The 22,500-nt window shown below is 47.7% G+C and overlaps 1 protein-coding gene across 31 annotated transcripts in view; it reads left to right on the top strand.

Annotated features, from left to right (window-relative positions):
* LOC122259284 (protein couch potato) overlaps positions 1-22,500 on the top strand; it is a 263,132-nt gene that overhangs the window by 212,304 nt on the left and 28,328 nt on the right. For 25 of the 31 annotated variants that reach the window (XR_015191517.1, XR_015191514.1, XR_015191515.1 and 22 more), the window contains 3 exons: positions 4,515-4,592; positions 12,989-13,042; positions 19,570-19,632. Coding sequence is in view for 27 of the 31 variants with exons in the window: in XM_086543099.1 (XP_086399225.1) it covers positions 4,515-4,592; positions 12,989-13,042; positions 19,570-19,632 (195 nt within the window). In the remaining 4 variants the exon portion in view is untranslated. Of the gene's footprint in view, positions 1-368; positions 564-4,511; positions 4,593-12,988; positions 13,043-19,569; positions 19,633-22,500 lie in introns of those variants that run through there. The other 6 variants (XM_086543134.1, XM_086543126.1, XM_043025938.2 and 3 more) reach the window with 5 other exon arrangements.

The raw sequence follows: 22,500 nt of genomic DNA, 5'->3' as shown, positions 1-22,500 counted from the left end.
GAAAGAGCTGGGTGGCGTAGGGCAGCGAAGAGGAGGAGGAGGAGGAGGAGGAGGAGGAGGAGGGGGAGGACTAAGAACGGAAAGGGGAGGAGCGTCGGCGGAAAGCGATTCAGGGAGTGGCTGGCTGGCTGGCTGGTTGGCTGACGGCGACGAGGACAAAATGATTCATATGGAACGGCGAGTGCTAGAACGGGACGGGGTAAGGGGTGGGGGGGGAGTGGGGGAAGAGGGAGGGATGGAGGGGGGGGTGCGCACGGGCCGAGAGAGAGGGGGGGAGGGGCGGGGGGAGGAGGAGGAGGAGGAGGAGGAAGTGGAGGTAGAGGGAGGGACAGAGAGAGAGAGAGAGTGAGAGAGAACGAAGTAGCGACGGGTTGTGTGTGTGTGTGTCAGTCTGTGTTTGGAAAGACGAAGGAGCGGGTCTCAGGTAGCCAAGTGTCGCTCTCGAGCTCCCTCTCACTCCCTCCCTCTCCCTCACGCGCTGCGTTCACGCCTCCGCCGCCGCCACCACCGCCTCCGCCACCGTCGCCGTCATGTTGTCCAGCGAACAAGAGCAAGATATTGAGGTGAGCTTCCACTTGCGATTGGCGATAGATACTCGCAGCTTTATATTTATATCGTCGCTTGTTATTCCGCGTGGCGAAAGTGTGTGTTCGTTCTAGTGTCGTGTTTGTGATAGAAGTGAAACTCTGTGCGAAGGCGCTGGTATTGTCGATAAGGCCAACGACCCCCCCTCCCCCGCTCTCTTGTGACCGGGTTACCCGGGAACACCAGGAATTCATCCACGCAAAGCTCTTTCGTGTGTGATTTTTTTATTATTATTTTCCTTTTTTTAATTTCATCTGGTGTATTTTTTATTGTGTTTGAGCCCGTTTTGCTTTTTTTCGCTTTTTGTTAGTTTTTGTTTTTCTTAGGGTGTGATTTGTTTTTGTTATCTTTAATTTCTCTCGTTCTCTCTATCTCTTCTTGCTCTCTCTTTATCTTTTCTCCCCCCCCCCCCTCTCTCTCTCTCTCTCTCTCTCTCTCTCTCTCTCTCTCTCTCTCTCTCTCTCTCTCTCTCTCTCTCTCTCTCTCTCTCTCTCTCTCTCTCTCTGTGTGTGTGTGTGTGTGTGTGATTGTATGGCAGTGGTCACTAATTGGCTCGTAAATAACATTTGTGTGATAACATTTCTGTTAGGTTATGTCTGTCTCTATTATCTACCTGTGCTGTTGTTCTGTCTGTCTCTGTCCTTTTCAATTTCTATCGTCTGTCTGCTATTTTGTGTGTCATATTTTCTCTATGTAATGTCTCTCTCTGTCTATTTATCTATACATTGTGTGTCTGTCTATCGATCGGCCTTCTCTTTCCGTGTCTGTGTTTGTCTGCCCGTGTTATGTATGTTTTTTTTTTTTTTTGTGTGTGTGTTTCTTTGTCCGTCTATTCGTCCCTTGTTTCTTTTGTCAGGTGTCTGTCGAGTTGTCCTTTCTTTGTGTCTCGGTCCTCCGTTTGTCCGTCCGTTCGTCCGTTCGTCCGTTCATGCGTGCATGAACGTTTGCCTAACGTTGGTATCGCGTGACCGGCCGGATATTAACAAGTTTCCCTCAGCCAGTGTTAATGTTGGGGACACTGATCCGAAGGTGGGATTTAGGGAGGGGGGAGGGTTGGGGCGGAGAGGGAGGGGAGGGGGTAGGGGCCGAGAGGGAGGGGAGTGGGTTGGGGCTGAAAGGGAGGGGAGTGGGTAGGGGCTGAGAGCGAGGGGAGTGGGTAGGGGCTGAGAGGGAGGGGAGTGGGTTGGGGCTGAAAGGGAGGGGGGAAGGGCTGGGGGGAAAGGAGTTATTTTGCGGGTACTGGGAATCGTCTTCGAGTAATTTAAACTTGGTGTCTCGATCCCGCAGGTTGAGTTTTGTTCTCTCGTGTGGAATGCTGGGCGTTACGGGTGTGTTTGTGCGTGTGGTAATGTGTCTTTCTGTCTGTCTGTCTGTCTGTTTACGTGTGAATGAGTTTGTTTCTGAATGCGTTTCTTTGCATGTGTATCTTCCCGTCTGTCTGTCTGTTTGTATGAATACCCATATTTCTGTGCATCTGAAAGCGCATCAACGAATAGAATGCAAACAACGGGAAACGCTCCAGGGAAAGAGGACCCCCCCCCCCCCGCTCCCTCCCCGCGGTTCATATCCCAAGGTATCCACTCCTCCTGCCACCTCGTCGCCTCCTCCTCCTCCTCCTCTTCCTTCGTCATCGTCATCGTCCTCGTCATCATATACCCCGTCCGAGAGAGAAGAAGACGGCAGGTGTCGCATCATTGTTCCGTGTGATAAGATCTCGGCGGGGGGGTGTGGGGGGGGTTGAGGCCAAGGGGGGTGGGGGGGGGAGAAGGGAGAGGGGGGTGTTTGAGGCCGATGGAGAGGAGAGGTAGCGAGCGTCCCAACGGGCCCCAAGGATAATAAGCTGGCAGGCTGGACAATGGCGAATGTAGGCCGTTAAGCATTGTTGTGCTACCGACAAACAGCTCGTCGGGAGTTGTAGAGGGAAGAGATGCAATATATTTTTTTCTTTTTTTCTTTCTTTTTTTTTTATCTGGAGGAGGGAAGGTGGGAAGATTGCTCGTCGTCCTGCCTTGCCACGCGGGTCTTCGGTCTTCTTGCCCTTGTGTCGTGGTGAATGGAATGGGCACTGCAGGACGTAGCCTCTCTTAGGAGACGAGAAATTAGTAGCACGTGTCACTTCTTGCCTGCGCGAGCGTTCGTCACCTCACGCGCTTCTTCCGCTTCGAATCTTTTAAATACAAAGCGTTTTTTTTTTTTTTTTTATCATCTCCTTCCATTCATAATGCCATTCATCTGATAACACACGGGAAGAAAAAGAAAAAGAAATTCGTCATGGCTCTATAGACTCTTTTTCATCCCTCACCACGTTCAAGGGTGTACTCCCCCCCCCCCCGAAAAAGAAAAAAACAACAATAGCATGGCCTTTACCTTGTATAACTCCATGTCACGTAGTTCCCGAAGCGAGACGCGGCGGCGAGGCCAAGTATCATATCCTCCATAGATCTCGGGTCAGATACACACACTGCTTGTACTGCTGTTAGGGTCATCTGCTTCTTTCTCTCTCTCTCTCTCTCTCTCTCTCTCTCTCTCTCTCTCTCTCTCTCTCTCTCTCTCTCTCTCTCTCTCACACACACACACACACACACACACACACACACACACACACACACACACACACACACACACACACACACACACACACACACACACACACACACAAACACGGGAGGGAGGGGGGAGGATAGGGGAATGGGGACACACACACACACACACACACACACACACACACACACACACACACACACACACACACACACACACACACACACACACACACACACACACACACCTGTCTTACCTGTGATCCATCTGCCTTTCTTTTTTTTCCTCTTCTTCTTCTCTTTCTCTCCTCTCCTCGCACACCTGCTTCACCTGTCACAGCTGGCCCACCTGTCTCTCGCGCACGTGGCTTGTTGCCAGCTGTTCTCTTCCACCCTTGGCGGTCCTTGTCTTTAAATCGAGGAGTGGAACATATCCTTTGTGGATGACCTTACTTCATTTGTTTTTTGTTTTTTTATTCAGATTTTGTATTACTTTCTTTTTCTTCTTCCTTTTTTTTCTGTTTTTTTTTTTTTTTTTTTTAGGTTATGTTACGCGTGGCGGAAATGTAGATCGGGATGGTTAAGTGGCCGTTAGTATCGATAGGAGATCTCAACGCCATTGTATTGATTTCGTCAGATAATGAACATAGAATTTCCCGAGCGCTTCCTGGCGGTTGGTTAGCTACCCTCCCCCCCAACCCCACCCCTCATTCCCCCCCCCCCGGTCGGAACGAGCGTCAGGCTTATGCTCCGGTGCTAGCAAGCATGGCATACTGTGGCATACCGGCGGCAAGTTATAATTGCATTGTGCTGAGGAGGTTGCGCGCCGCCCTTATTAGTTTGGTGGTAATTGCCTGGCCTGCGGCGTAACCTAGTATACTGTGAGGGCTTCTGATTAATGCAGCTGACCTCCTCCCCTCCCCTCCCCTCCCCTTCCCCCACCCCTCTCCACCCTCTCCGCCACGTCCCTCTATCCAAACTTTATCCGAAATTTTCAAGGCCTGGCTGGTTTATTTCCTTCGGATGATTTTTTATGGCTGTCTCGGATTCTTTCTTCTTTTTTTGCGTGTTTCCTCTCGACTCTATCGCGAGTTTTTTTTTAAGCTAATTATGTTGATTAACACATAGCTAACACAGACGCACACACACACACACACACACACACACACACACACACACACACACACACACACACACACACACACACACACACACACACACACACACACACACACACACACACACACACACAGACACACACACACACACACAAACACACAAACACACAAACACACATAAAAGTCCTCTATATCTAACAGCTTTGTATTTTTTATTTCATTGCGTATAAATAACATAGATGTGTTCTCAACAAGTACTTTTCCCTTGCAGGTTCGGACGCTGTTCGTTAGCGGTCTGCCAATGGACGCAAAGCCCAGAGAACTCTACCTTCTCTTCAGAGCTTATGAGGTGAGTACACTTTTATTGGCGTTATGTGGCTTGTTATGAGGGGAGTGTGAGGGGGTGTGAGGGGGAGAGGGCATGCGAGGCGGAGGGAGTGTGAGGGGATGTGAGGGGGAGAGGGCATGCGAGGGGGAGTGTGAGGGGATGTGAGGGGGAGAGGGCATGCGAGGGGGAGGGTGAGGGGAAGGGGGGGGGGGAGGGGATGCGAGGGGGAGAGGGGGGGGAAGGGGGGGGGGGAGGGGAGGGGAGGGGGAGTGTGGGGAGAGGGCATGCGAGGGGGAGTGTGAGGGGATGTGAGGGGGAGAGGGCATGCGAGGGGGAGTGTGAGGGGATGTGAGGGGGAGAGGGCATGCGAGGGGGAGTGTGAGGGGATGTGAGGGGGAGAGGGCATGCGAGGGGGAGTGTGAGGGGGTGTGAGGGGGAGAGGGCATGCGAGGCGGAGGGAGTGTGTTATGGGTGCGTGGAGTGGAAGTGAGTGGGACACGTGTGAGAATGAGAGAGGTGAGAAGAGTGGGTGTATAATGGGTTTATTCAAGTTTGTGCATTTTGTGATGAGGGTGTATATAAGTGAATGGGGAATGTGTAGCATAACGAATAGTTACGTAAAGAGAAGAGAAGAACAAGGAATGAAAGAAGTAGAGGAAAACCAAAAGACAAAAGCAAGGAAAGAGAAGATTAGTATTTTTTTCAACGGTTCGAGCTTTCTCGAGTTAACGGACGGGAAATAAGACTCAGAAAGGGAAGACAAAAGTTGAGTGATCAGATAACGAAGTAGATCCCACACGTGTTACGAGCATGAACTTCTAGATAGCTGCATGGCAGTTACGAAAGGGAAGAAGAATAAGAGAGATGATATTCATAGGAGATCATGCACTAACAAGTTCGTTTCATGTGGGGACCTAGTTTGATGGCAGTTAAAAAAAAAAAAGAGAAAAAAAAAAGATTAGTGTCCAAGATGATTGTGATGATCGGAAACACACATGCAAGAATCCTTTTTCATAGAGTGCAAGCAAGCAAGCAAGCAAGCCAAGCAAAGCATAAAGGGAGCTACGAGATACACAGGGAGAAGAAGTTTGAGGTTAAGATAAGAAAGGCGAGTGATTCCTTGTCAAAACTCGGCGAGGGGGAAAATAAAAATGAAATTCGAAATTCTTAGTCGAAACTTGAAAGGGGGGGTGGGGGGGGGTCCTAAGGCATGGGAGGTTTAATGAGAACATGGGTTCGAGATTAGTTTTATTAGCTGAAGATGAATGGTATTTGAAAAAAAGGTTATCAGGGTTGTGTATCATCATAGGGAGGTCGGAGGACTGTAGTGATTACGATGAATGTGGTCAGGGTTGATGATGAATTGTGTAGTTGCGGCGAAAGCAGTTGTGTGCGTGCGTGCGTGTGTGTGTGTGTGTGTGTGTGTGTGTGTGTGTGTGTGTGTGTGTGTGTGTGTGTGTGTGTGTGTGTCACATCCTCGCAAATTGAGGAACGTCAGCAGCACACATGGCACTGCCGCATTTGCGATATTATCAGTGCGTCGTATAATACTGGATTAAATTTCCTCCCGAAACGACACACTGCCAGGCTGCTCCGAGGATCTGGCGCCATCTATCGGGGAGCGAAGAAAGTAATGCCACGGGCGTCACTTCTTCATGAGTAATTTATATGTTAACGATTAGGAAGGGAGGGCTAGGAAGGGTGGCACGTGTGTGGGCGTTTTGAGGGTGTACGTTTGCGCGCGCATTTGTGTGTATGTGTGCGTGTGTGCGTGTTTGTTTTGTTTGTGTACGTACGTGTGTACCTGTGTCTTTGCCTGTGTCTGCGTCTGCAATTATGTTACGTTAGTGTTTACATTTTTGTGTGCATGTGTGTTTTATCCACATGTGTACCTGTTTGGTTACCTTTGTGTGTGTGTGTGTGTTTGTATGTGTGTGAGTGTGTGTTTAGCCCTTTTACGTACATTACTCCATGTATGTGTTTGGATATCTGAGTGTGCTATTGTTTGTTTGTCTGTCTCTTTGTATGTGTTTCACCTGCGTATTGACTGACCTTGTACGTTCCCACCCATGGTATGATCGCGCGGTTATACGCTTGCGCCCTCTATACAAGGACATGAATTTAGGAGTTACGTCCTGTGTTAAGCCGCACCCGGGCAGGCGGTCATGCTATTGATTCCAAGTGTGTTTGTCACGTGGAAATGTTCCTTTCGTTTGTGCTGGTTAGGTGGGGGAGAGGAAGGGGAGGGGTGGGGGGGGGGGTCCACCGGGTTTGCAAAGGGGGATTATGACACCTTTTGTTATTGCTAGGTTTTAAATGGGTTTATTTTAAAGGCAACTGGTTTTAATGCTTTTTTTCCAGACTTTGCGTGTACATATCAAATCTTCGCGTTTAGAATGAACTGGTTTCTAATACATTTCCAGTTTTATAAGATTAGAGTTAACCGAGTCTTTTAACTTAAACACCTCCCATTCCTTGGATTAACATAGGACTCTTCATAAGATTCTTCATAATCTCATCTTAACAAGTTAATAATCCTTTAGCCTAAAACCGAGCTAATGTTAACACGTTCATTATTCGTGTCAAAGATTAAGAGTCAACGCCCTGTTACGGGGGGGGGGAATTCTTTGGGCGTGTGAAATTTATGATCTAAAATTCATGCACTGTTAACAGATTCGGAGGCGGCGCCGCGCGGTGACACGGAAGTGGGATCATTATGTTGACGGTGTGACTTAAGTGGTGTTTGGTAATTGCTTTATTAAATCAAGAACAAAATGCGGTACTTTGAATAATTTATGCGCGGGAGCAATTAGGTGGATTTTTTTTTTCCGTCTTTCCGTCTTTCATCCCGTTTAGTTTCTCTTCCTTCATCTTCTGCCAATTATCTTAACGACAATTAATTGCAGTTAATTATAGGCCAGAGGGTGTTAACCTCTGCATGGTGAAGGATGTATCTAATACGCCATGACCCCTCCACCCCTCCCCCTTTCCCTCCCTCCCCTCCCACGCTCTACTTGTTTCCCTCCCTCCCCCCCCACCCCCTTCATCACACCAAAACTCCCATCCTTCATCTCTTGTCTTTCGGCTTCTCCATCACACTCCAATTGTTTCCTTTCGCCTGCTTTCTCCATTTTCTCTTTCTCCTCCTTCGTGTCCTTGTTCGGTTTCTTATTTCTTTTTATTGCTTTATTTATTCGTTTACGCTTCTTTCTTATTTATTTATTTCTGTTTCTCGTTATTGCTCTCTCTCTCTCTCTCTCTCTCTCTCTCTCTCTCTCTCTCTCTCTCTCTCTCTCTCTCTCTCTCTCTCTCTCTCTCTCTCTCTCCTCCTCCCTCCCTCCCTCCCTCTCCCTCTCCCTCCTTCTCTCCCTCCCTCTCTCTCACACACGCACACTCACACTCACACACAAGCACGAGAGACAGAGACCCCCGTGTGCACACAGCCCTAAGTGTCGTGACGCGCTCATCTTCCCGCGGGATGCTGTCTGGAGATAACTTGTTGCCGAGCCGGGGAAGGGTTTCTTGTGTGTGCGAGAGTGCCAGGCAGAGACGTGTAGACGCATCTGCACGTACACGCAGACACATACACACACACACACACACACACACACACACACACACACACACACACACACACACACACACACACACACACACACACACACACACACACAGACACGCACGAGGGAGACAGGCAGATGGAGTGAGAGAGAGAGAGAGAGAGAGAGAGAGAGAGAGAGAGAGAGAGAGAGAGAGAGAGAGAGAGAGAGAGAGAGAGAGAGAGAGAGGAGTTTGCTTGTATGTCATTTGTCAAAATATAATATTACCCGTCATCTTTCTTCTTTTCTCCCTCTTCTTCTTCTTCTTCTTCTTCTTCTTCTTCTTCTTCTTCTTCTTTTCCTTCTCCTCCTATTCCATCCCCACTCTCTCCCTCTCCCCCTCGCCCTCTTCCTCTCCTTCTCCCTCTCCCTCTCACCTTCGATTTCCCAGTCGCCCTTATATTATGTTTCACTATTGTTTCTTGCATCTTACTGCTTTACTTCCATTTGGTAGTGCGGTATATCTAACCTCCCCCATCCAGTCTCTCTTTCTCTCTCTCTCTCTCTCTCTCTCTCTCTCTCTCTCTCTCTCTCTCTCTCTCTCTCTCTCTCTCTCTCTCTCTCTCTCTCTCTCTCTCTCTCTCTCTCTCTCTCTCTCTCTCTCTCTCTCTCTCTCTCTCTCTCTCTCTCTCTCTCTCTCTCTCTCTCTCTGTCTCTCTCTGTCTGTCTCTCTCTCTCTCTTTCGCTCTCTCTCTCTCTCTCTCTCTCTCTCTCTCTCTCTCTCTCTCTCTCTCTATCTGTCTATCTCTCGGCTCCTTCAGGTGCTGGCGATAGTGAGACCGACCATTATGATGCTTGCCTTTCTCATTACACACCCCCTCTCCCCCTCCCATTCCCCCTCCCATTCCCCCTCTCCCTCTTTTCCATTTAGCTGCTCCTTCGCGGGGAGAGGATAGGAGGGAGGAGGGGAAAGGGGGAAAGGGGGGGAGGGGAGGGAGGGTACTTGATGCCTCCTCTCCCCTCTCGCCGTGACGTTCCGACTCCCAAGCCGACTACAAATTTCCCTTCCGTCCATGCAATGTTCAGTGTCTCCTCCAGGCTCCATCTTGCGATTACCTCATCTATAATTCATCGAGCCAGCGCCGGTGTCTGTGTGTGTGACCCCCCCTACCCCTACTCCATCCCACACCCGTCCCTCCTCCTTCTTCCTCCTCCTCCTCTTCTTCTCTTCTTCTTCCTCCAATGTCTTCCTCACCTTCCCTCACTCCTCCTACTTCCTTCCCCTTCCCTCCCCTCCCCCCTTCTACCTCCTTTCCTTCCCCTCCCCTCCCCTCCCCTCCCTTCCCCTCCTCTCCCCTCGCCCCTCTTTCTATTGCCTTCCTGCACTAATCCGGTCGCAAAGAAATGACAACAAACTTGAGATCTTTAGACTTCCGTATGTCTTCCTATATGTAATTGCAAAGTTGTTGTGAACGGAAATGTGCAAGTTTTCGTAACTGAAAACTTAGGCATATATATTTCTCTCTCTCTTTCTCTCCCTCTCCCTCTCCCTCTCCCTCTACCTCTCCCTCTCTATTTTCTCTCTTTCTCTCTTTTTTTCTCCCTTCCACCCTTTCAACCTCTCTCCTTATATACCTATCTATCTATTTCTCTCCCCCTCTCCTTCTCCCTCTCCTCCTCCCCCCTCTCCCTCTTCCTCTTTCTTGTCTCACTCACCGCAGATTACTAAGCACTAAGTTTACATCAGGTTGAACCGGAGACTTGAGTAAAGTTGCTTCGTAGGAAAATAAGTTGCACAACCGTCCCGATCCAGAGCTCTCCCCGCGACTGATTGGTTGATGCAAGCAAGCGTCCTGTTGCAAGATTCAAGAGGAAAGCAAGCGGGTTTCGCGAGAGAAAGCAAGAGCCAAGCTGAGTGACAGCGAGTGTGGACGTGTGTGTGTGCGTAAGAGGGAGAGAGAGAAAGAGAAAGAGAAAAAGAGAGAGAGAGAGAGATAGAGAACAGGCGTGGGAAGAGGAAATCAGAGAGAGAGAGAAAGGGAAGGAATAAAGAAAAAGGAGGGAGGAAAGGAGGTAGATCGAGAGGTTGGGGAGGAAGGAGAGAGAGGCAGAGCGGAAAATAGAATCAAAAGGGGACGAAGGGGGGTAGGGGGAAGAGAGACTCAAGTACGGCGTAGATCAAAAGAAAAAAAACAACTAAACAAATGGGCAAATGTTGTCAAGGCGAAAATAAATTAGGCGAATATTGGTGGGTGGAGATGGCATAGGATGGGGGGGGAGAGGGGGGGGATAAGGGGTTGGAGATGGGCGGGCGGGCGGGGTATGGGCGGGAGGGGGAGTGAAGTAAAGGCGGCAGGGAATTAGGAATTATGAGGTAATGGACGGGGGGACAGAATGAGGCAAGGGCGAGAGACAACGGCGGATGGAAAGCTCAGGTAATAGAAAGGGAATGAAGACGGAGGAGCTCAGCCCCGAGAGTTTGTTTATGGCGGAGGCGCGGGTGAAGGAGGGGGGGGGGTAGGATAGGGGCAAGGGGAACGATCCCTTTCTCTTGCTCTCTTTCTCTCTATCTATCTATCTCTTTATCTCTCTATCTCTCTATCTCTCTATCTCTTTCTCTCTCTCTCTCTCTTTCTCTCTTTCTCTCTTTCTCCCTCTCTCCCTCTCTCTCTCTTTCTCCCTCTCTCTCTCTCTTTCTCCCTCTCTCCCTCCCCCCTCCCCCTCCCCCGTGACAAGCGAGTCCACAGGAAAAAAAAATAATAACGGTGAAGATAGGAAAATGCAGAGAGAAAGAGACATGAGAGAGAGAGAGAGAGAGAGAGAGAGAGAGAGAGAGAGAGAGAGAAAGAAAGAAGTAAATAGGCAGGAGAGGGAGTGAGGGGAGGAGGAAGATAGAGGGAGTTGCGTTGACGGGAGAGGGAGGGGAGGGGAGGAGGAAGGAGGGAGGGGATGGGGATGGGGGAGGGGTGACAACGCACTTCTCCCAGCAGGTAAAGGACACCATCTATGCGGATGTCACACGAAGAAGGTTGCGGTGAGGGAGGGAGGGAGGGAGGGAGGAAAGCGGGGGGTGGGGGGTGGGGGAGGGGGAGGGGGAGGGGTAGGGAGAAAGCAGTAAAAGACAGATCTTATTCACGCGGCGACGATGTATGTTGCATGAACGCCTTGCATGATGCTGGGGGTGAATGATCCTTTTTTCCTGTGGGCGGGGGGGGGGGGGGGGGGGTGGGGGGGCTGAGGTTTGCAAGATTAGTGTGGTGGGAGGGATAGGGATGGGTTGGCGGGGATGGGTGAGGGGGGGGGGGTTGGGGGGATGGGGAGAGAGGAAAGAAAGGGAAGAGAGAGAGAGAGAGAGAAAAGGAGAAACACGAAGAAGAGAGAGAGAGAGAAAGAAAGAAGGAGAGAGGAAGAAAGCGAGAGAGGGAGAGGCGAGGAGGTGGAAGGAGGAAGGAGCGCGATGAGGGAAAGGGCGAAGGGGGAGGGGGGGGGAGGGGGGAGGGGAGGGGCGTGGCGTGGTGCGTGAAGGCGGGTGCAGTTTGGTTTGGCTGGATGTGCTCGCCGCCAACTGGCTGAGTGAATTGCTAAGCCGCCCCGGTACCCTTATTGCTTGAAAAACACACAAGTGCGCCCGTGCTGCTCCGGCCGGGCCTCTCTGCGCGTACGTCCGCGCGGTCCGACTACTGCTAGGCCGCTGTCCGACTGTGCAGTGCCGGAGCAAGTTCTCAAGAGTGTTTTGGAGGTTACGTCCGTTTTGCGGGTTTTATTACCATCATCATCATCATCATCATTTAGATCATGTGGTTATGTGAATACACATTATCGGATGATAAAGAGGCCCTTCCGGTGTTCAGGAGGTCCGTTGTTTGCTTGCTTGCTTGTTTGTTTGTTTTTAACTATCAAATTGAACATCCATTAGCATTATGAAAATGTACTAATAGTAGCGATGGAATAAAATTATTTCAATCTGCGTTTTTATTTAGTAAAAATATAAATATCATAACGATAATTTGAAACTACTTTCCTAGATCCCGGAATTCAGCACGAAAATAACCCCTCTTCTAGAAAATAATAATAATAATAATGATATTGATGATGATGATGATAATAATAGCAGTAACTGTAATATAAGATGTGTATAATATAAATAGATATGAATATATATATATATATATTTTTTTTTTTCCTTTTTTTATGTTCTTTTTTTTTTTTAATCGCTGTGATGAGAGCGAGGTGTAACATTTAAAAAACGCCCATCGTTCCTCGCACCTTTCACGATTATTCCCGCCGACCCTGTATAAAGTTTTAATACACTATCGTTAAATTGGGGACTGTTTTCAAAACTTATTCAACAACTGTTTTAACACAAAAGTTTCATGCGAATTTCGACTGATAGTTAAATTTGGCGATCGAATGATATGATCGCCATATTAAACATCCGTTTTAAGTGCGTGTGTGTGTGTGTGTGTGTGTGTGTGTGTGTGTGTGTGTGTGTGTGTGTGTGTGTGTGTGTGTGTGTGTGTGTGTGTGTGTGTGTGTGCGCGCGCGCGCGCGCGTGTGTGCTTGATGTATGTATCTGTGTGACTTTCTTATATGTGTACGTGTGTTTAAAACAACGCCAAAAAAATATATATATGTTGTTTGAAATTATTTTATTAATCTTAAAATTGTTATTACAATTATGATTATTTTTGTTATTAATCCAAACTTAGATAATTCTTTTCATTATTATTGCAAACGAAAATTCATCTTATTCCAGAATATAATTATTATTATCATTATTACTCCACATTATTATAATTCCAATAAATAATTATACTTATCATCATTATTCCAAAAGATAAAATATTCTAATCCTTTTGTGTGTTTTTATTCCCACAGGGTTACGAAGGATCACTCCTCAAGGTGACCAGTAAGAACGGCAAAACAGCCTCGGTGAGTGAAGTCTTGTTCTTATTTCCTTCTTTTTCTTCTTGTTCCTGTTGAAAAAAGTTGACGATTAGAGAAATAGAGCCATTATTCTAAAACTTTGGTTACCGCTTTTTGTGTTTTGTATTTGGAGTAACTTTGGCTGATAAGAGAGCTTTGATGCGGTGGCCATGGGTGAGAGAAAAATAAATCGAGCCCATTTAGTCATTTTAGGCATAGTAATATTAATAGCATGTCAATGGATGTATTATAGTTATGTATTATAATGTATATATGTATTAGAAACAAGGATTCCAAATTGACAGCTAGAGACTAATGATCTAGAAGTCTCTGTGCCTTAGAAGTTCTGTGATAGTTTTTTCGCTTGTCATTGTCGCTAAGGGAGAGCGTTCAATGATTTTTTTTTTAAGGTTTGCTAGTCGTTTCGTTTGCGGTCTAAGAAAAAGAAGAACGTTTGAGAATTGAAGTTTATTAGATTGGGAGTGTGTTGGGTTCGAGTTTCAGCGTTTCTGGTTGGTTTGAAACAGCTGTTTGTGCCATTGATGAAGATTTGCCCAGCTGTTTGTACCATGCATGAAGAGTGACCAGCTGATTGTGTCATTGGCGAAGTGACCAGCTGGTTGTGTCATTGGCGAAGAATGGACCATGGACCATCTGCCATTGATCAACCATCTGTTTGTGTTGTGATGTCTTGGGGATGCATAACATGACCAACGGAAATGAGATGATGAGAAAAGCAGTCAGGCAAAGCATCTGCAAGATGACTTTACAGAGAGACTTAATCTCTCTCCAGTAGGTCTTTTTTTTTCTTGAGTATTTTTTTCTTGATTTCATTTCTTTCTTATTTATATTCGTATGTTTTTTTCGTTGCTTATTCTTGTTCTGTGTTCTTCACCTCAAATAAATCGAACATTGTTTCCCTTATTCTTTTGTTTCTCCTGTTTGTTCTATCCTTTCTTTTTCTTTCCCTTTGCTTCTTTCTTTGTTCTCTTTCTCTTTCTTTTCCGTTCTGTTTGAATTCGTTGTTACTGCTTGTCCATTATCATTTTATGTTCATTATTACTATTCATTTATTATTTTATCTTATATTATTTGCCTTGTAGCCTTTTGTCTATATCTTCCTGTCCTTCATTCCATTTTCTCTATCTTTTTTTTCTCTTTTTTGCATTCCTAATTTTTTTGACATTCATTTTCTCTGATTCGTATTTAATAGTACTGTGTCTTCAGTATCATCATTTTAATTGCATTTCTTTTAAATAATTACTTTTCTTCTCATTTTATTAACCGTTATCTTCCCATTCGTTTTATCGTTTCTTTTTTCTTTTTTTTCTTTTGTTATCCATTCGTGTCTGGATTCTCTTTCCCTTCGTAATTGCATTTTAATTGGCCTTTGCTTTTCTTTGTCCGATGGCATCTTATTTCTTCTCATTTCTTATCTGTTATGAAATCTTTTGCTTCTCTCCATTAGCTTCTGCGTATTCTTTTTATTGCATGTGTTGTTGTTTTTATCAATATATTTATTTCTGTATGTTTATATCAGGTTTCTTATAAGCGGATTTTGTTGCTGTTCTTTTGTTTTCCTTTTCTATTTTTAGGATTTATGTTATTGATCTAATTTGTTTATATAGTCTCCGTATTCCTCACGTTTCGTTGTAAAAATGAGTTTCTTCTCTTCTCTCCTCTCGTCTCCTTCGTATCATTATCTTTTTTCTTTCCGCCTCTTTATCTCATCCTACCCGTCTCTCTTCCCTATCCCTCTCTCTCCTCTTCCTCCCTCTTCTCCTCCTCAAAATATTCCTTCCTGTTCTCTCCTTCTTCTTCTTCTTCTTCTTCTGTAACTCATAATCATCCTCTCGTCCCTCCTCCTCTATTCCCTTCTTCTATTCCTTCTCTTTTGTTTCCTCTTTCTCCCCTTCCTCCTCCTCGTCTTTCTCCTCCTCCTCCTCCTGGTCTACCTCTTCCTCCTCCTCTTTTCCATTTCACCTCCGTAGCGTGAGAAGCGAGCATGTGTCCACCCTTAGACTCTCTCTCTCTCTCTCTCTCTCTCTCTCTCTCTCTCTCTCTCTCTCTCTCTCTTTCTCTCTTTCTCTTTCTCTCTGTGTCCCTACCTCCTTCCCTCCCTCCCTCCCTCTCTCCCTCCCTCCTTCCCTCCCTTTCTTCTTCCCTTCCTAACTCTTTCCCTCCCGTCTTCCTTCCTTCCTTCTTCTCTATTTATTTCCATTTCTTTCCTACGTTTGTCTATTGGTCTTTGGTATATTCCCAGGCCTTGTTGGTGGGATGGAGCAGGACTGTTCTTTGGAATTCTTTATTTTGTTTAGTTTTTTCACTTTTTCTTTTTTCCTCATGAATTGGGTAAATGGATATAGAAAATGAATCGTGCATCAAAACAAGCCTATCTGCAACCTGTCCTATATAAGGATTTCTATGTGTGCACTTATGTGTATATCTGTATATATTTGTGATATGTGTGTATGTATGTATGTGTGTGTGTGTTTATATATATATATATATATAATCTATTATATATATCATATATATATATAAATAAATATATATAAATTATATATATACGTATAATATATATATAAATATATATATATAATAATATATATATATATTCGTAATATATATAAAATGTGATATACTATATATATATATTAAATATAAATAAAGTATAGTATAATATGTATATATATATATTTATTTATTTATTTATTTATGTATTTATTTATTTATTTAATGTGTGTGTACGTATGCGTGTGCGTTAGCGTGTGCGTGTGTGTATGTGCATGCGTGCGTGTAGAGAGAAATAAAAAGAGAACGAAAAAAAGAGAGAGAGAGAGAAAGAAAAAGAAAAGTATCGGTCGTCAGCTGACTGGTGTTTTGGTTGTTTCGCCTCCTTTTCTGACGCGATCAGGTTGCATGAGGCGTTAAGGTGATGCTCTCTCCATCAGTGAGCTTCCCTTCAAGAAACCCGTGATCATCATGTTCCTCGTTTTCTGTTCTTCCGTCTTCGTTCTCCGTTCTTCGTTCTCCGTTCTCCGTTCTCGAGTGCCGATGGGAGAGAGGTGAACCAAGAACGCATTTTAGGATCTTGGGAATTCGCTTGTTGTACTTGGTTTGGTTGTTGTTGTTATTACTACTATTTTTATTATTATAATTTTTATTATTATCATTATTATCATTGTCATTGTTGTTATTAATATTAGTGTATATTGAAAATTGATATCTTTTTATTCCTGATATATCTGTGTGTGTGTGTGTGTGTGTGTGTGTAAGCAAACTCATCCACCTTCTTTAACTTTTGTTTTTCAATATACTTTTTGCAGAGTAATTTATTTTTTTTCTCTCGAGAATGTTATTTAGTTAAGACTCGAGGTGCTCCGTGATGACGTAAATGCGTTCTTTTGCCTCTTTTGTGGTTGAGGGAAATTGTGACAGAAGAGGTTGGAAGGGTTAAATGGGGGAGCGGAAGTGAAGGGTTGAGGTTGCGAGGCTGGAATGGGGAAAGAAAGCGAAGAGAAAGGTTGGAAGGAGGAGAGGAAGCGAAGGATGAGGTTGGAATAGAGAAAGGGTGCAAAGATTGGGGTTTGAGAGGATGGAAGGTGGGAATAAGGGAATTAATTAAAAGAGGGGGAGAAGAACGGGGAAAGGAATCAAAGATGAGGTTGCGAGAGGTTAGAATAGGGGAAGGGGAATGGTTGACAGAGCGAGAGATTGGGATAAGAGGGGAAATAGACGAGAAAGTAAGAGGTTAGAATTGGGATAAGGGAAATAATTGAGAGAGGGGGAGGTTGAAATAGGAGGAGGGGAAATAGTTGAGAGAGGGAGAGGTTGAAATAGGAGGAAGGGAAGTGAGGTTGAGAGGGTGAGAGATAGCAATAGGGCAAAGAAACCAAAAAGTATGAGGTTGAGAGGTTGAGAGTCCGGTTGGCCAACGAGTCTTCCATATGAGGCCGTCATTCTAACATGGGGTGTGTAACCTCAGTGTAACCTCAGACATGTATTGAACCATGTCGTGGCTCTTGAAGCGTTGGCACTGAAGGAATGGCACTTAACCGGAGACTCGATAAACAGGTCAACACATGAGGGTGGGAGGGGGGAGGAGACTCTCTGATTTATGTTAGTTTTATGTATATATATTTTTTTCTTTTATTTATTTATTCTATTATGAATTGTGGCAAAAGCAAGTCCACGCGGTTTTTTGGTCTCGACTGAAATTCATGAGGTTGGGATGGGAAGGGGGAGGGAGAGGTAGAGGGGGAAGGGGCAGGGGACAAATGCTGGAGTGTGGTAGTGATGGGAGGAAGGTGTGTGGGGGGGGGGGAGGTTTAGGAAGAAGAGTGGAGGGGGAGAGGGGGAGGACGGGGAGGGGAGGGAGGTTTAGGAAGATGAGTGGAGGGGGAAAGGGGGAGGGGGGGAGGGGAGGGAGGTTTAGGAAGAAGGGTGGAGGGGGGAGGGGGGGAAGGTTGGCCGTCCGCATTTTCCAAGAACTGGAAGGGACATTTTGATGAGGCGGAGGCGGAGGCGGAACGGGCGTAGCGCTGACTGCCGACTGACGTACGGGGCACACAAAACACGCGGCCGGAATTTTCTCCTTTCTTTACCTCGCCTTCTTCTTATTTTCCTCTTGTTTTTTATGAATGGCTTTTTCCTCTTCTTCGTCTCGTTCCACTTTTCTCTCTTGTTGTTGTTTCTTTCTTTCTTTCTTTATTTCTTTTTTCAGTCGAGAACGACCGGGGAGGAAATCTGCCATCCTCATAACCCCCAAGTATAATCAATTGAGCAAACTATCCCAACCATAACTAGAGTATTATAAGATTCAATCCTCGGACTAAACACAAAAATAACGATAATAATAATAATAATGATATATTTTAACAGACATGTCCAGATGTTATTTCCCCTGTATTTGATAATAGATTTTGCCCCCTTTTGCGAACATGTTTAAAGGCGGATTTCGTATAAATTCTGCATTCTGGTATTCGTCAACTGATTGATATGTCCACGGCATGTATGACCGTATATGCGCGCGCGCGTGTATGTATGTATGTATGTGCGTGCTTGTAAGTATTAATTTTGGGATAGTTTCGTCCGCTGGATCACTTTCTGAAAAGCCCTCACCCTTCCTCCCCCCTCCCGCCCCTCCCCCTCATGACTAAGTGAGTATACAAGGAACGCAGAATATATGAGTAAGCGTTGCACGGTCAGCGAATCATGAGAAGAAGCAATAGCGGTTCATGAAAGCACTGAGGTTGTTGCCATTCCGTCTGGTCCGGCCAGCGACAGCGGCGGCGGCGGCGGCGGCGGCGGGGGCGGGGGCAGGTCGGCGATGGACGGCGATGTGGAGCGTGGACGGTGGACGGTGGATGGCGGCCGGTGCATTGTGGCGCTCCCTCCGGCTGGAGCGGATTGCGTGCCTGAGGGCCGTTACTGAGACGGAGGTGGGGGGGAGGGGGAGGGGGACAGGTAGATGTACCCGGGAGTGTGTGTGTGGGAGGGGGAGGGGAACACCTGGTTTCCCCTCACCTGTCGTGTGTTGACTCGACCTTCTGGTCACGTGGTTTACGGGTCTTGTTGCCCCCCCTCCCCCTTTCCCCCCCACCTCTTCCCCTCCCTTCCCCCTTTTCCATGGTTGTCGGTGGCCCTTCCTCCTCCTGTCTCCCCCCCCTCTTCCTCCTCCTCCTCTCCCCCCCTCCTCTTCCTCCTCCTCCTATTCCTCCTCCTCGACGCGGGACTCGCCATACTCAGCCCTCTGACCCCGAGGACTAAGGCTGATTATTGCATCCAGCGGCGTGGACTATTGATTACTTGAAAAAGGAAAACAAGAGGCATGATTTGGGAGGTACTGCCTGCATGTATCCGTAAGTAGACTCACAAAAGCCTCCGCGCTCATAAAAATGTCCTCTGCACGTTTTGTGTGTTGTTGACGTTTGCGAAACTCGTGTGAGTGATGGCTCCAGATATTCCTATTTGTTATTATTTTTTTCTTGCCGAAAGTCTTTTCTTCCGAGAATTCTTGTCGTGAGGTCACCCTTTTTTTTCCTCCACGAAGAGCGCCAAAGGTCAGGGTACTCGACTCCGCTCGACGACGCCACTCGACGATTGGTTCTGGCGTTTTGCATACTGCCGCGGATTTTGCTCTTCGGTGGGAAATGAGTTTTGCAATCAGTCCACCGGTGTGTGTGTGTGTGTGTGTGTGTGTGTGTGTGTGTGTGTGTGTGTGTGTGTGTGTGTGTGAGGTTCTATCGTTTTAATCTTGTTGGGACTTTATCGTGAGGTGGTTGGATGTTGTGGTTGTTGTCTCTCTGGTGCTGATGTCTTCGAGTTCAGTTTCTGGTCTTAATGCCATTGATGGTAAGGTTCTAATCAGTCACTTTATCTCCTCCTTATGAATTTGTTATAAATGTGATAGCCAAAGCAATACCCTCGTCAACCACTAAGTAGAGTGGAGACGAGTGGAGTCACGTTTAGCGGAGCCACCGAGGCCCCGTGCATGTGGAGCGTGTAATAACATTAGCATTTCCTTCCAGCCGGTGGGGTTCGTCACCTTCAGCACGCGGGCAGGGGCCGAGGCTGCTAAACAGGATTTACAGGTAAGTCCCACCCCACTCTCACGCCCACTCTACACAACACCACGCCCACCTTGCCCACCCACGACCCTCCACCCGCCCGCCTGCCTGTGATCGTGCCAGTGTCACACCACCACACGCAAGGCGGGCGCGTGGACCAAACTCTACGGTGCGGTACCCGTGTTTCGGTAGCACCGAGGTGTGGCTGTTAGGTCATGTGTGTATAGGCTAGGGTTTTGGTGAGCGTTAGGTGACCAACCGAGGGAATGGTTATCCTATGGCCCATTAAGGGAGGGGATTCGGAGCCATAAAAGAAAACTTGAGTAAATTGATTAGGTAGGTCCCACTCGGGCCGCCCCCCTCCCTCGGCCTTGGTTGTAGAGTTAGAGGGGAAAGAAAGATTTGTCTGGCGTTCATTAAAAAGTAATGGAGAGGAAAACAGGACGGGAAATGTGTGTCTCGTCATTATGAGGACCACCAACATTTAAGAGGATTTAGGTAATACAGAGGGAAAGGATGTGTGTAGGGGGTAGGAGGGAGGACTAAGGGAGGGGGAAGGTATCCTTGCAACTGTGGGAGATGATGTCACTTCAGGAGAGTGAGAGAGAGAGAGAGAGAGAGAGAGAGAGAGAGAGAGAGAGAGAGAGAGAGAGAGAGAGAGAGAATGGTACTACAAAAATAAATTGAGACGAAATGACTCTCATTCACATCTGAAAAAAGAGAAGAATATTTCAGGGAAAGGAACGAAGAACGAAGAAGAAGAAGAAGAAAACAAAGGTAGAATGACCACGATTGTTTTCAAGGTAGACATGTTCCTTGATCTACCCTGTTTGGGGAGCGAGTGGCGCTAAGCCCGGAGGAGGAAGAAGATGGCTCCGAACATTAGCGTGTTTATTGTGTTTCATAAAGGGACAAGCCCGGGTAATTTTATAGCATTAAAGTTTCATTAGTTGAGGTTATCGCAGAATTCCGAGCCACCGTTATGTGTATCACGTGACGGCGCAAATTACAGGAAAATAAAAAAAGAAAGGCGGGAGAATAAATAGCATGTGATGATGTGTGTGTTGTGTGCTCGTCTTGGGAAATGCGGCGTCGGTCGGGCAGATTTTTATCGGTTATGAAGGGACGGGCGCCGCCATGATGTACTGCCAAGGAAAGGAGTGAGAAAGGGGACTGACAGACTGACAGAGGTTCTATAAGGTCCATTGAATAAGCGAGGATGATTACGAATGCATTTTATCATTATGAGACGTTTTGGAGTACCTTCTAGACTCCGACGATGTAGTGATGATGAGGTTTTGAGGATTTAGGATTATCGGAAGATTATGTGTGAATAAGCCAGTGGTTGAATCAGGTCACCTCAGACATCGAATTAGTTTGCAGCTTTTGGGAAGAAGTTAAAAAAGAAAAGAAAAGAAGAAAGAAAAAATCCTAGGTAGTTCGGAGCCAAGAGAGAGAGAAAAAAAAAACTCCTGTCAGTATGTTTTCCTTCTCTTACAAGAAATTCAAAAGAAGAGAAAAGAAATTTTCGCTCCTAATTTGCGCTGACAAGTTCTAATGCGAAGTTAATGGAGAGCATATAAAATGAGGACCAAGGAGTGCCCTAGCATAATAGGGGGAGGTTATTAAGCAGAGTACAATGGGGCGGCTGTTTTGCTTGGTTATGGTCTGGGTGCTTAGATAGTTTACTGCTTAATATCGTTAATTTCCTAGGTGATTCACGTCGTGGGGCTGCAGTGTTAAGGTGAGAGTTCGCGTAGAGAGAGAGAGCGGAAGGAGAGCGTAGATCATGTTTTAAGAGAGAGATAATGCGCAGGTAATGCCTAATAGCCGATGTGTAGGTAAACGCTGAAGGAGGCAAGAGCGGAGTGCTGTAGCTATGAGGCCACAAAATGTCTCACGGCGAGGTAGAGCACCAAGCTCCCCCGGGGGGAGCACGCTCCCCCTGTGGGCCTCCAGGGGCTTCCGGAGGTTCCCAGGGCTCCAGACCAGCTTCCAGCCTGCCTCCGCCCCGCCTCGCCCCGCCTCGCCCCAACCCCCACCCCCAGCCCCCCTTCAGGTGGCCCTCCACGCACGTCCGCCCTTAAATAGACACAAGCTCCTCCCGTGCGCCCCTCCCCCCTTCCCCTGGGGCCGAGGGACGTCCCGAGAGTGAGCGAGCGAGCGAGCGAGAGGCCACGGTGTACTTGTGTGTGGTGTGTTGGTTGAGGGCTGGCTTGGTGGCGTGGCGTGGCGTGGCGTGGCGTGGCGTGGCGTGGCGTGGCGTGGCGTGGCGTGGCGTGGCGTGGCGTGGCGTGGCGTGGCGTGGCGTGGCGTGGCGTGGCTTGGGGGCGTGGCGTGGCTTGGCGTGGCGTGGCGTGGCTTGGCGTGGCGTGGGTTGGTGTGGCGTGGCGTGGCGTGGCGTGGTGTGGCATGCCGTGGCGTGGCGTGGCGTGGCATGGCGTGGCGTGGCGTGGCGTGGCGTGGCGTGGCGTGGCGTGGCGTGGCGTGGCGTGGCATGGCGTGGCGTGGCGTGGCGTGGCGTGGCGTGGCGTGGCGTGGCGTGGCGTGGCGTGGCGTGGCGTGGCGTGTCGTGGCGTGGCGTGGCGTGTCGTGTCGTGTCGTGGCGTGGCGTGTCGTGTCGTGGCGTGGCGTGGCGTGGCGTGGCGTGGCGTGGCGTGGCGTGGCGTGGCGTGGCGTGGCGTGGCGTGGCGTGGCGTGGCGTGGCGTGGCGTGGCGTGGCGTGGCGTGGCGTGGCGTGGCGTGGCGTGGCGTGGTGTGGCGTGGCGTGGGGTGGCGTGGCGTGGCGTGGCGTGGCGTGGTTTGGCGTGGCGTGGTTTGGTGTGGCGTGGCGTGGCGTGGCGTGGCGTGGTGTGGTATGGCGTGGCGTGGCGTGGCGTGGCTTGGGGTGGC

The sequence above is a fragment of the Penaeus japonicus genome, unplaced genomic scaffold, assembly GCF_977035675.1.
Source record: "Penaeus japonicus unplaced genomic scaffold, GWHDUDI00000001_assembly GWHDUDI00000001, whole genome shotgun sequence".
NCBI lineage: Eukaryota > Metazoa > Arthropoda > Malacostraca > Decapoda > Penaeidae > Penaeus > Penaeus japonicus.
This window is presented reverse-complemented; position numbering and strand designations above follow the sequence as displayed.